Source organism: Vulpes lagopus, chromosome 12 (assembly GCF_018345385.1).
Source record: "Vulpes lagopus strain Blue_001 chromosome 12, ASM1834538v1, whole genome shotgun sequence".
NCBI classification, from domain to species: domain Eukaryota; kingdom Metazoa; phylum Chordata; class Mammalia; order Carnivora; family Canidae; genus Vulpes; species Vulpes lagopus.
This window is the reverse complement of record NC_054835.1, coordinates 25,607,799-25,621,681: the sequence shown is the minus strand read 5'-3', so window position 1 is coordinate 25,621,681 and position 13,883 is coordinate 25,607,799. Positions and strand designations below refer to the sequence as shown.

Below are 13,883 nucleotides of genomic sequence, written 5' to 3'. Positions count from 1 at the left end.
TCTAATACATTTAAATTTTTTCTCATTGTAGAATTCACACCAAAATGACATACTCTTAGTGTCTTAGTCCTTTCCTGTATTATCAAAGCTTTAATTCATATGCAACATATCTCATCAAAAATTTTTTTAAGATTTATTTATTCATGACAGACACAGAGAGAGAGGCAGAGACACAGGCAGAGGGAGAAGCAGGCTCCATGCAACAAGCCCGATGTGGGACTCGATCTCAGGATTCCAGGATCATGCCCTGAGCCGAAGGCAGATGCTTAACCGCTGAGACACACAGGCATCCCAACTTTACCATATTCTTAATCGTATTCTATTATTGGATATTTAGCCTGTTTCAATGCATTCTAAATTAAAATAAAAAAATGAAGAGTGCAAAAATAAACATTACATGTATCTTTGTTACTCTAAAGCATGATCAAGGCAAAACAAATCACATCATTAAAATCAATGACAAAGGGGATCCTGGGTGGCTCAGTGGTTTGGCGCCTGCCTTTGGCCTGGGGTGCGATCCCGGAGGCCCGGGATCGAGTCCCACACCCGGGATCCAGTCCCATGTCGGGATCCCGGCATGGAGCCTGCTTCTCCCTCCTCCTGTGTCTCTGCCTCTCTCTCTCTATGTCTATCACGAATAAATAAATAAATAAATCATAAATGAATGAATTAATGAATGAATAAATAAATAAAATTAAACCAATGACAAAAATCCAGCAATATCAGGAACAGTTCACTGATTTATTAGATGAACAAACATATATCCATATAATCAATGAAAACTGTACGATATATAAAATAATTTAAGAAATGTTGGGAATTAGCAGCACCATCCGTTATTGAAATAGCAAGAAAAACTTCACATATTTTATTCAAACACGAGAAGAGGGTAACTCCTTTAAGACCTAATAATGCCAGTGGGTGTCTGGGATGATGGAGAAGGGCACCTTTGTAGGCAAACACACTCCCCTAGACATTTGGGGAGTACATCTGATGATTAATGTTTCAGAAAAATGCTACCAAGTTAAAAGATACTGCATAGTATTTTAATTAGGACAGGGAGACTAACACCAAGCTACTCTCAGCATGGCTCAACACTTCTGCTATGAAAAATCTCATTCTGAATTAAGAAATTAGAAATAAAAAATAATTTTTAAAAGACACTAGCTGTCCCTAAGGAACATCCAGGGGAACACAGGTCACTACGAAAATACATCACTTTTCCAGTCTGCTTAATAATTTACCTAAAAAGTTGTGTAGTTTTCATCACAAGTGACTTATACAAAGTTCTTAATAAGCATTTTTAAAAGTTTACATGTATTTCTAAAACCTAATAGATTCTTTTGATTTTTTTTTGCCCCTTTGTTATTTACTGTGTATCAGAGTAAGAGACTGAGTCTGTGTGAAGTGTACAAATTTACACACATTTTACAGCAACTTACACCCTAACATCTACAAAATTCACATTTATAATACAAGCAAGTACAAGGCCAGGATAAAACTGTTGAATTCCAAAAAGTCAAACTGTATACTATTTTATTTTGTCCCCTTAAAAAAAGTTCAAGTTCGGCACCAACTTCAAAAAGCCCTCTTAAATCCTAAGTTTGGGGGAAAAAAACCATTTTTCAGATACATTTCAGCAGACACAAACAGTTTTTCTGTGCTGATGAAGTAAAGGATTTCCAATTTTCTTCTGGCCCCTAAGTCTGCGTCGCATAGTAAGTTTAACAGAGTTCTTTCGCTGTGAGGTTGTGGGGAGGCTTGCAGGCTGAGCACCACTACTTCGAGTTAAACCATTTCGTCTATGCTTCTTCATAAGAGGGCCGGAGTTGGATTCTTCTAATGTCCTTTTAAAGTTTGCTGGAGGGGTTCTTTCAACTTCTTGGGCTTTCATTTGACCTGGAGTTGACATTTTTAAATTTTTTTGGTCCGTGATGGTATTTGTTGAATTGGTAGGCACAAGGCCAACTGACAGGCTATTATTCAAAGAATCATGTATCCTTAAAGTCAGGGCTTTAGTGCAATTTTCTTCAAGTGGCTCTGAATCTTTTGAGGGTATGGCTGTCGCATGGACACTTCCTCGAGCTATCTCAGCTGGGACTTCTAAATAATTCTCTGAGAAGGCATTACTACGAACAAGGGCAGGTACATGGTCCTTAGAGTTCAGCCTTGGCCATGGGTCCTCCTCCAGTGACTAAAAAACAAGAAAATAAGCCAAATAAATAATATATCCTAGAATTCAGCTCAACCATTAGATGAAGAAGTTTCATTAGTATAAGTGACAAATTTGTTTCTTGGTTGGTTGGTTGATTTCCTACTTTCCTATTTTTTTTCTACATTCTCATTTCTGAATATTCAGTAGTAGAGAAAATATAAAGTGCAACATTAAAGCAATAATGTCATACCGCAAACTCATATTGCTGCTTCATACCCATCTCCCCAACACTAGAAGCCTCTATGTTCTATGGCTTGAGAAAAGCAGGACATCTGGGCATCTAGAAGGCACAGAACACGACCGGGGCAACTCTCAAAAAAATAAATGAAAAATCATACAGAAACTTACAGGTATTTTTTTTTTAAGATTTTATTTATTTATTCATGAGAGAGAGAGAGAGACAGAGAGGCAGAGACACAGGCAGAGGGAGAAGCAGGCTTCCTTTGGGGAGCCCGATGTGGGATTCAATCCTAGGATTCTGGGATCATGACCCGGGCCAAAGGCAGATGCTCAACCAGTGAGCCACCCAGGTGTCCCTCAGGTATTGTTTTATAGACGTGATTCAGATATGCACTACTCCTTTAGATATAGTGCTCTAGATCTACATATAATCCGAATACTTTTCCCACTGCCAGACAGATAAGAATATTTTTCTTATCAAACCCAAATCTCCCATAGTATTAATATTTTATGAAATCATTGTCTTAATAGTTTCTCAAGAACAAAGTTTAAACATAAATACTATGTCTCCCTTCTTAAGTATGTAACATTTCCCTCACACCTTTTCCTTTTAATCAAATCATGTTTATTAAAATAGTATATTCTCAAGTAAACTCTTTTGTAGAGGGTGAATGAAAATATATATCTTACTCTGATATAAAAATTCCTTAGAAATAAACGCCTTAAAAAAAAAGAAAAGAAAAGAAAAGAAATAAACGCCTTTCAAAAGAGTGCTACATGGGCAGCCCAGGTGGCTCAGCAGTTTAGCGCCGCCTTCGGCCCAGGGCGTGACCCTGGAGACCCGGGATCAAGTTCCACACTGGGTTCCCTCCATGGAGCCTGCTTCTCCCTCTGCCTGTGTCTCTGCCTCTCTCTCTCTTATAAATAAATAAAATCTTTTTTAAAAAAGTGCTACATAAAAATATACTTATAAAAAGAATTTAATGTTTTTAGGATTAAGAAAAAAAGGGACATTTAAGCCATCCAAAAGCATTTCAATCTCACCATAAACATCAACATGCTTTAATGGAAAAAAAAATATTGACTTTAGGTCAAATTGAGACTGGAGATGAGAAGCTCTAGTTCCTAATTTGGTACTGCCTTAACCAGATTGCTGCTGCTACTGTTTTTGTTTTTGTTTTTAAACTAAGAACATACTCTATCTTTCTGCAGTTATTGATTCATTTATTTATTTTACATTGCATAGTTTATTGAAAGCCCAATTCTTCTAATTTGTTTCAACACTGACTAGATGTTGGGCAGCAACTTTATTTCAAAGTTACCAGTGTTGAGAAAGGATAACAGAATAGTCTTCATTACAGGCTATTTATATATGGCTTTCAATAATATCAGCAAGAGATGCATGTGAGTTTATCCTTCTGCACTGCATCAGGTTGATTCCAACACGTACCCTGGTCACAAGCATGTTCTGAATAATCACAGAAAACTGTATCTACTCATAGGAAATTGTTGAGCTAGAATTTGTCCTGCTTTAATGCAGAAAAAAGACTTAAAACAAGACCAGGCAGACAGAGAAGGCTTCCTACTACCAATCACATCATTAATTTTTTAAAAAAGATTTTTATTTATTTTTTTCATGAGAGACACAGAGAGAGAGGCAGAGACACAGGCAGAGGGAGAAGCAGGTTCCACGCAGGGAACCCAACATGGGACTCGATCCCAGCACTCCAGGATCATACCCTGGGCCCAAAGCAGGCGCTAAACCACCAAGCCACCATCCCAAATGTGGGATTCCCCCACATCATTAATTTGGGCATAAGAAAGAAGGTAATAACCAAGTCACTGATAGGAATAAAACATACTGCTCTAGTTTGTAAAACAAGGTTAGACATTAGATGGAATCCCTTTATAAAAAACAAAACAAAACAATGGAACAACTTTAGAGTTAACACAATTTATTGTAATTTCTATTGTTCTGTGTCTTTTTAAAATTCATATATTATTATTCTAACACTACACATGTGCTGGCTTTTCTTCCCCTACTTTCTCCTTGAACTTTTCTTTTCCCTTCTCTTTTGACTGGCATTCTGTGGGAATACATTGCATCTGTTAGCACAGATAACTGTCAGAATTCTCAGATTCATCCCAGATTAATTACATGTATTACTAAATCTTCTTACATGTTCATAAAACATGTGATATTGGGGCGCCTGGGTGGCTCAGGTTAAGCGTATGCCCCTGGCTCACGTTATGATCCCCGGGTCCTGGGATGGAGCCCCACATTGGTCTCCCTGTTCATCAGGGAGTCTGCTTTTCCCTCTTTTTCTGCCTCTCTCCTCTCGTCATGCTCTCTTTCTCAAATAATTTTTTTAATCATTAAAAAAAAACATGATTGAGAGATCACCTGTTACAAACACATAAAACTAAGTTTTACTACTTTATTTATTTTTAAAGATTTTATTTATTTATTCATGAGACACACAGAGAGAGAGGGGCAGAGACACAGGCAGAGGGAGAAGCAGGCCCCACGCAGGGAGCCCAATGTGGGACTCGATCCTGGGGCTCCAGGATCACGCCCTGGACCAAAGGCAGGTGCCAAACTGCTGAGCCACCCAGGGATCCCAAGTTTTACTACTTTAAAAGATCAACTGCCTTGCTCCACCAATCTTACAGTCCAACATTAAACTAAATGAAAATTGTGCCTAGAACACAAATGAAACTACGTATTCATTTTCTTAACTCCCTTCCAAATTCCTCCTTCCTATAGCTCTTGGCTTTATTAAAAAACAGCTAAATTTAGTTTTGTCCCAGAGAAAGAATGGAGAAAGAAATGTGTGCCAGCGTAATACATCCCTTAAAGAGAGGTATTTCTACCATATCCATCCCAAAACAAAGATCTGATTACTGGTACATCTTAGGATCCACACAGAAGTTGACAGGTCTATAGATAGATAAACCTAGTCTCAAATGCCTAGTTTAAATGTCTTAAAAACCAAACTGACCAGAATGTCATTATATTTATCTAGATGTTACTAAATATGGGATTACTTTAACAATAATCAGAGATTATGTGTATTCTCGTGGTTATCAAATAAGATAAAACACAATTTCTTGGGCAGAAAGAGCTTTGACTTTATTTATTTGTTAGGTCAGAGCCAACAACACTAATTATTCTGAACAGCTCCAAATATTTTCCTATTATTTGGGTGAGGTCAATTGGTTAGCAAGCAACTAACACTGAAATATAAGATAGTGCATACATAAATCTCCTTATCTTTATTATTATTAGATCATTATGTCTGAGATTTTTTATTTTTTTAATGATTTTATTTGTTTGTTTGTTTATTTATTTAATCATGAGAGACAGAGAGAGAGAGGCAGAGACACAGGCGGAGGGAGAAGCAGGCCCCACACAGGGAGACCGACGTGGGATTTGATTCCAGTCTCCAGGATCACACCCTGGGCTGAAGGCGGCACTAAACCACTCGGCTGTGTTTGGGCTGCCTGGTCTTAGATTTTTTAGAAATAATTTCAAAAACGTCTTTTGTGGGATGCCTAAGTGGCTTGGTCAGTGAGGTGGCCAACTCTTGGTTTCAGCTCAGGTCATGATCTCAGGGTCATGAAATTGAGTCTGGGGGTGGGATCCACGCTGGGTGTGAAGCCTGCTTAAGATTCTCTTGCTTCCTCTCCCCTCCTCTCTCTCTCTCTCAAAAATAAAAAGAATAAATAAAAGCCCATTCTCAGAAGGCCCAAGTATAACAAAGCAGTTATCAACAGAACTAATTTTTAGTAGAAAAATACTGGGATGAAATCAGAAAAAAGGAAATATGGTACCATTTAAATTATTTCACAGCATATCTTAAGAACTCATTCAAAATTAACTGAGTAAGAAGAGGAAGAATGTTTCTTGCCCATGTTATTAGACAGTCAGTTCTAAGGTCTGATATCCTAAGGTCCACTTCAATCTTGAGTCTGCATGATCTTATCCAAATTGCTTAATCTCTTAGTCTTATTATCTATAAGACAGAATAACATCTACAATATTTACCTATTCGGTTTATGAGGTTCAAATGAAATATATATGAAAGTACTTCACAAACTTAAATGCTTAAAAATGTTCATTGTATTAGAAGGGGATCATTAGAATATTGTTAGAATATTGTTAATGTACATCTCCTTTCTACTAGGTAGACACAGCTGACATTCAAAATAGTACTGATGTGAAGATTAATCAATGACAATAAGTTACATGATGAAGATCCATCATTTTCTTGAACCAAGTTCAAATCCAAAATCCTGTAATATGAAGAATCTGAAAACTTTTCAAGCAACATTAACCAAAGAAATTCAATTAAAAAATTCAAATAATATAGAGAACTATATACCTTGACTGGTGGTGTAGAACATGGGGAAGGAGTCATCAAGCAGGTTTCCTGACTATTATAGGAAGGACTATCAGTCAAGTTCAGAAAGAGCTCGTCTTCATTGGTGAAATTTCCCTGACTGTCCACACCTGGAGAAATGCAGATCACTATAGCACTAGTATTATCTGCTCGAAGCATACGCTGCCTCCAGCGGCCTAGTGCTCGATTCACAAGCATTTTGGCACAAGACTGTCCATGCTCACCCTGTATTTAAAAGAACAAGAAGAAAGAAGATTAACAACTCAGATGTAGTTCCCACTACATCTGTAGCAAATTAAAAATGAAGTATTCAATATAGCTTAAATAAATTAAATTTCCAAAATTTCAAGCATTGTCTATAGTCCCATAACTATGTTAAAATAGTACTTCTCCAAATTTTTAAAATAAAACAAGGCTTTATCCTATGGTTAAATTTCATCTGTATTTTTATTTTTTTGGTAATAAGAAACTTAGTCTTCACCCTAATCTTAATTAGGAAAAGTTATACAGAAGTTAATCTAAAATAGTAAGGGAATATCATGTTATTACAGATAAACAATTCACAAATGAGATAATCAGGCTTGGCAAAAGGCCAAACCAAACCAAACCAAAACAACCTCATTGCAAAGGCCAATTTCCTCCTAAAATAAGAGCTTCAGCAAATCAAAGACAATGACTCAACATAAAAATTGTCAAAGAATATGAACAAAACTCAGAGACAAGAAAATATAAACAACTGTTAAATATATACAGCTGACCAATGAACAATGTGGGGTATCAGAGACATCAACTCTCCCACACAACTAAAAATCCATGTATAATTTTTGACTCCCCTCAAACTTAACTACTAATAGCTGACTGTTGACCAGAAACCTTAGCAATAAAATTAAGTTGATTAGCACATATTTTTTTGTTATCTGTATTATATACTGTATTCTTACAATAAAGCTAGGGGGAAAAAAGAAAATTATATGGAAGAGAAAATACATGTACAATGCTCTACTGTAAAAATCCCTGTTAAGTGGACCCACAGAGTTCAAATTCATGTTGTTGGGGCAGCCCAGTTGGCTCAATGGTTTAGCGCCACCTTCAGCCCAGGCCCTGATCCTGGAGACCCAGGATCGAGTCCCACGTCGGGCTCCTTGCATGGGGCCTGCTTCTCCCTCTGCCTGTGTCTCTGCCTCTCTCTCTCTCTGTGTGTCTCATGAATAAATAAATAAAATCTTAAAAAAAAAATTCCAACAAAGAAAGAGTTAAAAACAAATAAAGCCTTAAATAATCTCATGTTATGCAAATAAATGTAGCTTGGAATAAAACTCTGAGCATCATACAGAGGTTCAATCCGTGGATTCAATAATTCCTAACTTTTAAAGAATGAAAATGATGTGCTTCAGAAAATAGGGCTACATATCTTAAAAAGTATCTTTAGAAATAATTGAATGATGAAAATAAGCGGAAATCATGAACTTTTTGTAAGCAGAAAAAAATTTGTGATTATTTTACATAATGTGATAAAACAATGTACTGTAAATACAAAAATATTAATATATTATAATATACTCTAATGCATACTATAAATATATAATGTATTAAGGGCGCCTGGGTCGCTCAGTCAGTTAAGCGTCTGCCTTCAGCCAGATACTGATCCCTAGGGTCCTGGGATTGAGCCCCACATTGGGTTCCCCACCAACCAGAGTCTGCTTCTCCCTCTCCCTCTGCCTGCCACTCCCCTTGCTTGTGCTTTCTGTGTCAAACAAATTTTTTAAAATCTTAAAAAAATTATATGTATATATAATTATATATATAATACATAATATATAGTAATATATACATAATGTACTAAAAGCACTAAATTAAAAATGTATAAAGTACTTTAGGTCATTAAGTTGTCATCTCTATCACTGAAATTTATATATTCAAAATGGATAAAAAACTAGGGTTTTTTCATCCTTTCCTTGGGGAAAGGAAATGAAATGGGGAATCAACTTTATCTGGAGTTGTTCCATCTTGGGCATATTACAGTATTCTGACACATTACTGATAGCAAGCTGTAAATAACTCCTCTCAGCTGCTTTGTTAAAACCTTAATATAATAAACCATCCTTGCATTCCCAAGATAAGTACCACAATGTAAATGATTATTTCTTTCTACATTGCTTTTTCTTTCTTGTGAGACAAAATATGCACTTCACAATTGATGAAAGGCAGCAATGATCTCTAATTCATTAATCTATCACATTATCCAGCACCAGTTTTATCACTTTCCAAATGCTAGCTCACTGAGAACTGAGGACTCCCTTCATGATCACTTTTTTTAGTGTGCCTGTTTCCCTTCCCCAGAAAGCTCTATGAAAAAGAAATCTATATGGTAGTGCTCCTTATCTACAATCTTGCTTACTCATGGTCAGTCGTGGTCTAGAAATAGACGATCCTTCTCTGACATAGCATCAGGTCAGTGATAGCCTAATGCTATGTCAGAATGCCTGTCAGGGCAGCCCTGGTGGCACAGCGGTTTAGCGCTGCCTGCAGCCCAGGGCGTGATCCTGGAGACTCTGGATGGAGTCCCACGTCAGGCTCTCTGCATGGGGCCTGTTTCTCCGTCTGCCTGTGTGTCTCTGCCTCTCTCTCTCTCTGTGTCTCTATGAATAAATAAATAAAAATCTTTAGAGTTTCTAAAAAAAAAAAAAAAAAGAAAGAAAGAAAGAAAAAAAAAGAATGCCTAAGTCATTCACTTCATGTCATCACATAGGCATTTTATCATCTCATAAGAAGGATGAGTACAGTATAGTTAGATATTTTAAGAAAGAGGCCACATTCACATTACTTATTACAGTAGTCATAATTGTCTACTTTATTATTGTTATTATCTCTTACTGTATATAATTAATAAATTGAGTTTTATCATTTTATGTATGTATAGAAAAAAAGAGTATATATAGGGTTCAGTACTATTTGTGCTTTCAGGCATCCACCAGGATCTTGGAACATATCTGCCATGGATTGGGGGGGGGGGGGGGAGACGGACTGCTGTATAAGCCATTTCCACTACCTTACTTGCATTTTTTACTCAGCTCACTGGTTTCTGCTGATTTGGATCCTTAATATCATGTCCTTTTCTTCCACCATACAGTCTCACTAGGTGATCTCATAAATTGTAGCAGCTTTACCTAACTCCTCTCTTACCAATCAAATTTATATTTCTAGGTTTCTCTCAATATTTCTGCCTACTGAAAATATCTATCTAGATTAACCAAGGCACCTCCAATTCAACATGCCTACATCTGAACTAATTACCTCCCCTCTTCCCCAGAGTAATGTGTTTCTTCTAGATTAACAGCTATCACCAGTCAGAAGTCTGAGCATCATCATATCCTTCCTTAAAAACCCAAGTTCTATCAATTCTATCACTCATGGATTTCTTCTGTTATTGCATATATATGTATTTGTTGTTGTTGCTGCTGTTGTTTTACCACTGCTGCCTTAGATCAAGCTTGCAAAAATTCTCATTTGGAATTTAACAGTAGCCTCCAAAGAGGAAGCCTAATAAATCCATTAATAGAAATCAAATCAGTTACATTGGTAATAAGAATCAACATGTGAAAAAAGGTGGATGACAGACCTTATAACCAAAACTCTACTCATCAAAATTCACCTTCTCTCAGGGATTCTTCAGTAATCTTTGCTGCCACCCATTCTCTGTCATTGACAACTTTGCATTGGTAATTCTGTTAAATGCCTAGGTTTTCCTACACCTACTAATAAATATAATCCTTATATTCAATACCAATTATCTTCTATTTTATATTCCATCTTGCAATTAATGAGTCAACTTTTTAAAGATTTTATTTATTTATTCAGGAGAGACACACAGAGAGGCAGAGACATAGGCAGAGGGAGAACCAGGCTCCATGCAAGGCGCTCGATGTGGGACTCGATCCCAGGACTCCGAGATCATGCCATGAGCCAAAGGCAGACACTCAACCAGTGAGCCACCCAGGCATCCCAACGAGTAAACTTTCTAAAATGCATCATGAAAATATAGCTTTTCAATAACTCTCTACTACCTGAATATAAAGACCTAACTTCCTAACAGCATTTAAAACCATTTTATCTCCTCTCCCCCAGTCACATCAAGCTATCTGTGAAACCTAAATATGTTAAATCTGTCTCTCTTCTTTGACTTTACACTTTTTATTCCTTTACCTGGAAAGCTTCTCTCTCCTCACTTATTTACCTGGTAAATTCAATCCCACCTTTAAGACTTGCGCCAATATCACTCTTGTCCGTGAAACTTTCTTATCCAATCTTTCCAGGTTTCCAATCTTCTCCTTCTCAGTTCTCATAACACTTGTTCTAAATATTGTTATTATATGGATACTTCCTTCAATAGTCATTCTGAAACCACTTTGGTGTTTTATGAATAGGTTCTCTCAATAAAGCTTATGACCTCATCATGCCACTGAAATGTTTCTCTTTCTCATCATTAAAGAATTATAAATTAAATAGATAAAAGAATCTTTATTTTATTCACTCTTTCTCTTATATCTGATGCCATTAACCAAATGCAACATGTTAGCTCCAAGGTTGTAAAAATGAATCAAGGGACGCCTGGGTGGCTCAGCAGTTAAGCGTCTGCCTTTGGCTCAGGGTGTAATCCTGGGATTCAGAATTTGGGATCAAGTCCCACATTGGGTTCCCTGTGGCGAGCCTGCTTCTCCCTCTGCCTATGTCTCTGCCTCTCTCTCTCTCTGTCTCTCATGAATAAATAAATAAAAATCTTAAAAAAAAAAAAAAAAGAATCAAGACACAACTCTTACCTTTATTTTTATTTACAACTCTTACCTTTAAACAACTCACAATCAAGTAGAGGTCCTGATAGCTATAAACATATCCTATTTGTAACAACATGGTATATGCTGATCAAGGAGCATAATCTATTTACAGTTACCTCCCCTGCACAGTATCTAATGTTATTAGCTGGGTGAATGGCAGCAATACAATTCTTTAATTTAACTCTTTCATGCCTGGCTTTCCATTCCTCCCCACCTAAAAGTTCATCTTTTCAAGTTAGCCATCCCTTGATTCTTGTTACTTTCTCCTTGAGATCACTATAAAAGTCCTAAATCTCCCATATACTCTCTCAACCTATACTTCTTTGCAGAATTTGACATTGCTCTGCTACCACAAACCTCTTTACTTTTAACACCTCATTCTCCTTCCTGCCTTTGGCCCAGGGCGCGATCCTGGAGACCCAGGATCGAATCCCACATCGGCTCCTGGTGCATGGAGCCTGCTTCTCCCTCTGCCTATGTCTCTGCCTCTCTCTCTCTCTGTGACTATCATAAAAAAAAAAAAAAGTAGAACAATGTGTAGACGATAATATTAAATCATTGAGCCACTTCTCACCATCAAGTACTTTTTCTCCTCTTGGTCCTGGCACATTGAGATGGCATCTTGCGGTGGAATCATATTCCAAAGTCCATCACTCCCCAAAATAATATACTTGTGCTTCTGGGGGTCAAGAGTGTGGACACTCGTGTCTGGTTCAGGTGACACCACAAACTCACCACTGAAGAAATCATAACTCCACAAATCACCTGGGGGACGAGATAAGAAGCAAGAAATGTTATTTCCGGAACTAGTAATGTCTTGTCAACAGATTAAAAGGGGGAAAATCTACATGTTCATCTCAATAAATGTAGAAAATCAATTGATAACATTAAAAATCCATACATGATTTAAAAAAAAAAAAAAGACCTAAATTAAAAAAAAAAAAAAGCAAAAGGTTTGGGACGCCTGGGTGGCTCAGCGGTTTGGTGCCTGCCTTTGGCCCAGGGAGTGATGTTGGAGACTTGGGATCGAGCCCCCCACATAGGGCTCTCTGCATGGAGCCTGCTTCTCTCTCTGCCTGTGTCTCTGCCTCTTTCATGAATAAATAAATAAATCTTTAAAAATAATTTTTTTTAAATCTTAAAAAAAAAAAAAAAAAAGACCTAAATTAAAAAAAAAAAAAAAAAAAGCAAAAGGTTTGGGACGCCTGGGTGGCTCAGCGGTTTGGTGCCTGCCTTTGGCCCAGGGCGCGATCCTGGAGACCCAGGATCGAATCCCACATCGGCTCCTGGTGCATGGAGCCTGCTTCTCTCTCTGCCTGTGTCTCTGCCTCTTTCATGAATAAATAAATAAATCTTTAAAAAAAAAAAAAAGCAAAAGGTTTGGGACGCCTGGGTGGCTCAGCGGTTTGGTGCCTGCCTTTGGCCCAGGGCGCGATCCTGGAGACCCAGGATCGAATCCCACATCGGCTCCTGGTGCATGGAGCCTGCTTCTCCCTCTGCCTATGTCTCTGCCTCTCTCTCTCTCTCTCTCTCTCTCTCTCTCTCTCTGTCTCTCATGAATAAATAAATCTTTAAAAAAAAAAAAAAGACCTAAATTAAAAAAAAAAAAAAGCAAAAGGTTTGGGACGCCTGGGTGGCTCAGCGGTTTGGTGCCTGCCTTTGGCCCAGGGCGCGATCCTGGAGACCCAGGATCGAATCCCACATCGGGCTCCCTGCATGGAGCCTGCTTCTCTCTCTGCCTGTGTCTCTGCCTCCTCTCTCTGTCTCTCATGAATAAATAAATAAAAATCTTAAAAAAAAAAAAAAAAAAAAGCAAAAGGTTTGGGACGCCTGGGTGGCTCAGCGGTTTGGTGCCTGCCTTTGGCCCAGGGCGCGATCCTGGAGATAGAACAATGTGTAGACGATAATATTAAATCATTGAGCACTTCTCACCATCAAGTACTTTTTCTCCTCTTGGTCCTGGCACATTGAGATGGCATCTTGCGGTGGAATCATATTCCAAAGTCCATCACTCCCCAAAATAATATACTTGTGCTTCTGGGGGTCAAGAGTGTGGACACTCGTGTCTGGTTCAGGTGACACCACAAACTCACCACTGAAGAAATCATAACTCCACAAATCACCTGGGGGACAGAGATAAGAAGCAAGAAATGTTATTTCCGAACTAGTAATGTCTTGTCAACAGATTAAAAGGGGGAAAATCTACATGTTCATCTCAATAAATGTAGAAAATCAATTGATAACATTAAAAAT

General features: G+C 37.7%; 1 protein-coding gene across 2 annotated transcripts in view; it reads right to left on the bottom strand.

Moving 5' to 3' along the window:
- Nucleotides 1–722: 722 nt before the first annotated feature.
- Nucleotides 723–13,883, bottom strand: part of PPM1D (protein phosphatase, Mg2+/Mn2+ dependent 1D) — a 58,118-nt gene continuing 44,957 nt past the window's right edge. For both annotated transcript variants that reach the window (XM_041726690.1, XM_041726689.1), the window contains exons 4-6: nt 13,563–13,753; nt 6,781–7,023; nt 723–2,194 (exon numbers count right to left, since the gene is read on the bottom strand). In XM_041726690.1, coding sequence (XP_041582624.1) covers nt 1,637–2,194; nt 6,781–7,023; nt 13,563–13,753 — 992 coding nt within the window. In that variant the 3' untranslated portion in view covers nt 723–1,636. The remainder of the gene's footprint in view (nt 2,195–6,780; nt 7,024–13,562; nt 13,754–13,883) is intronic.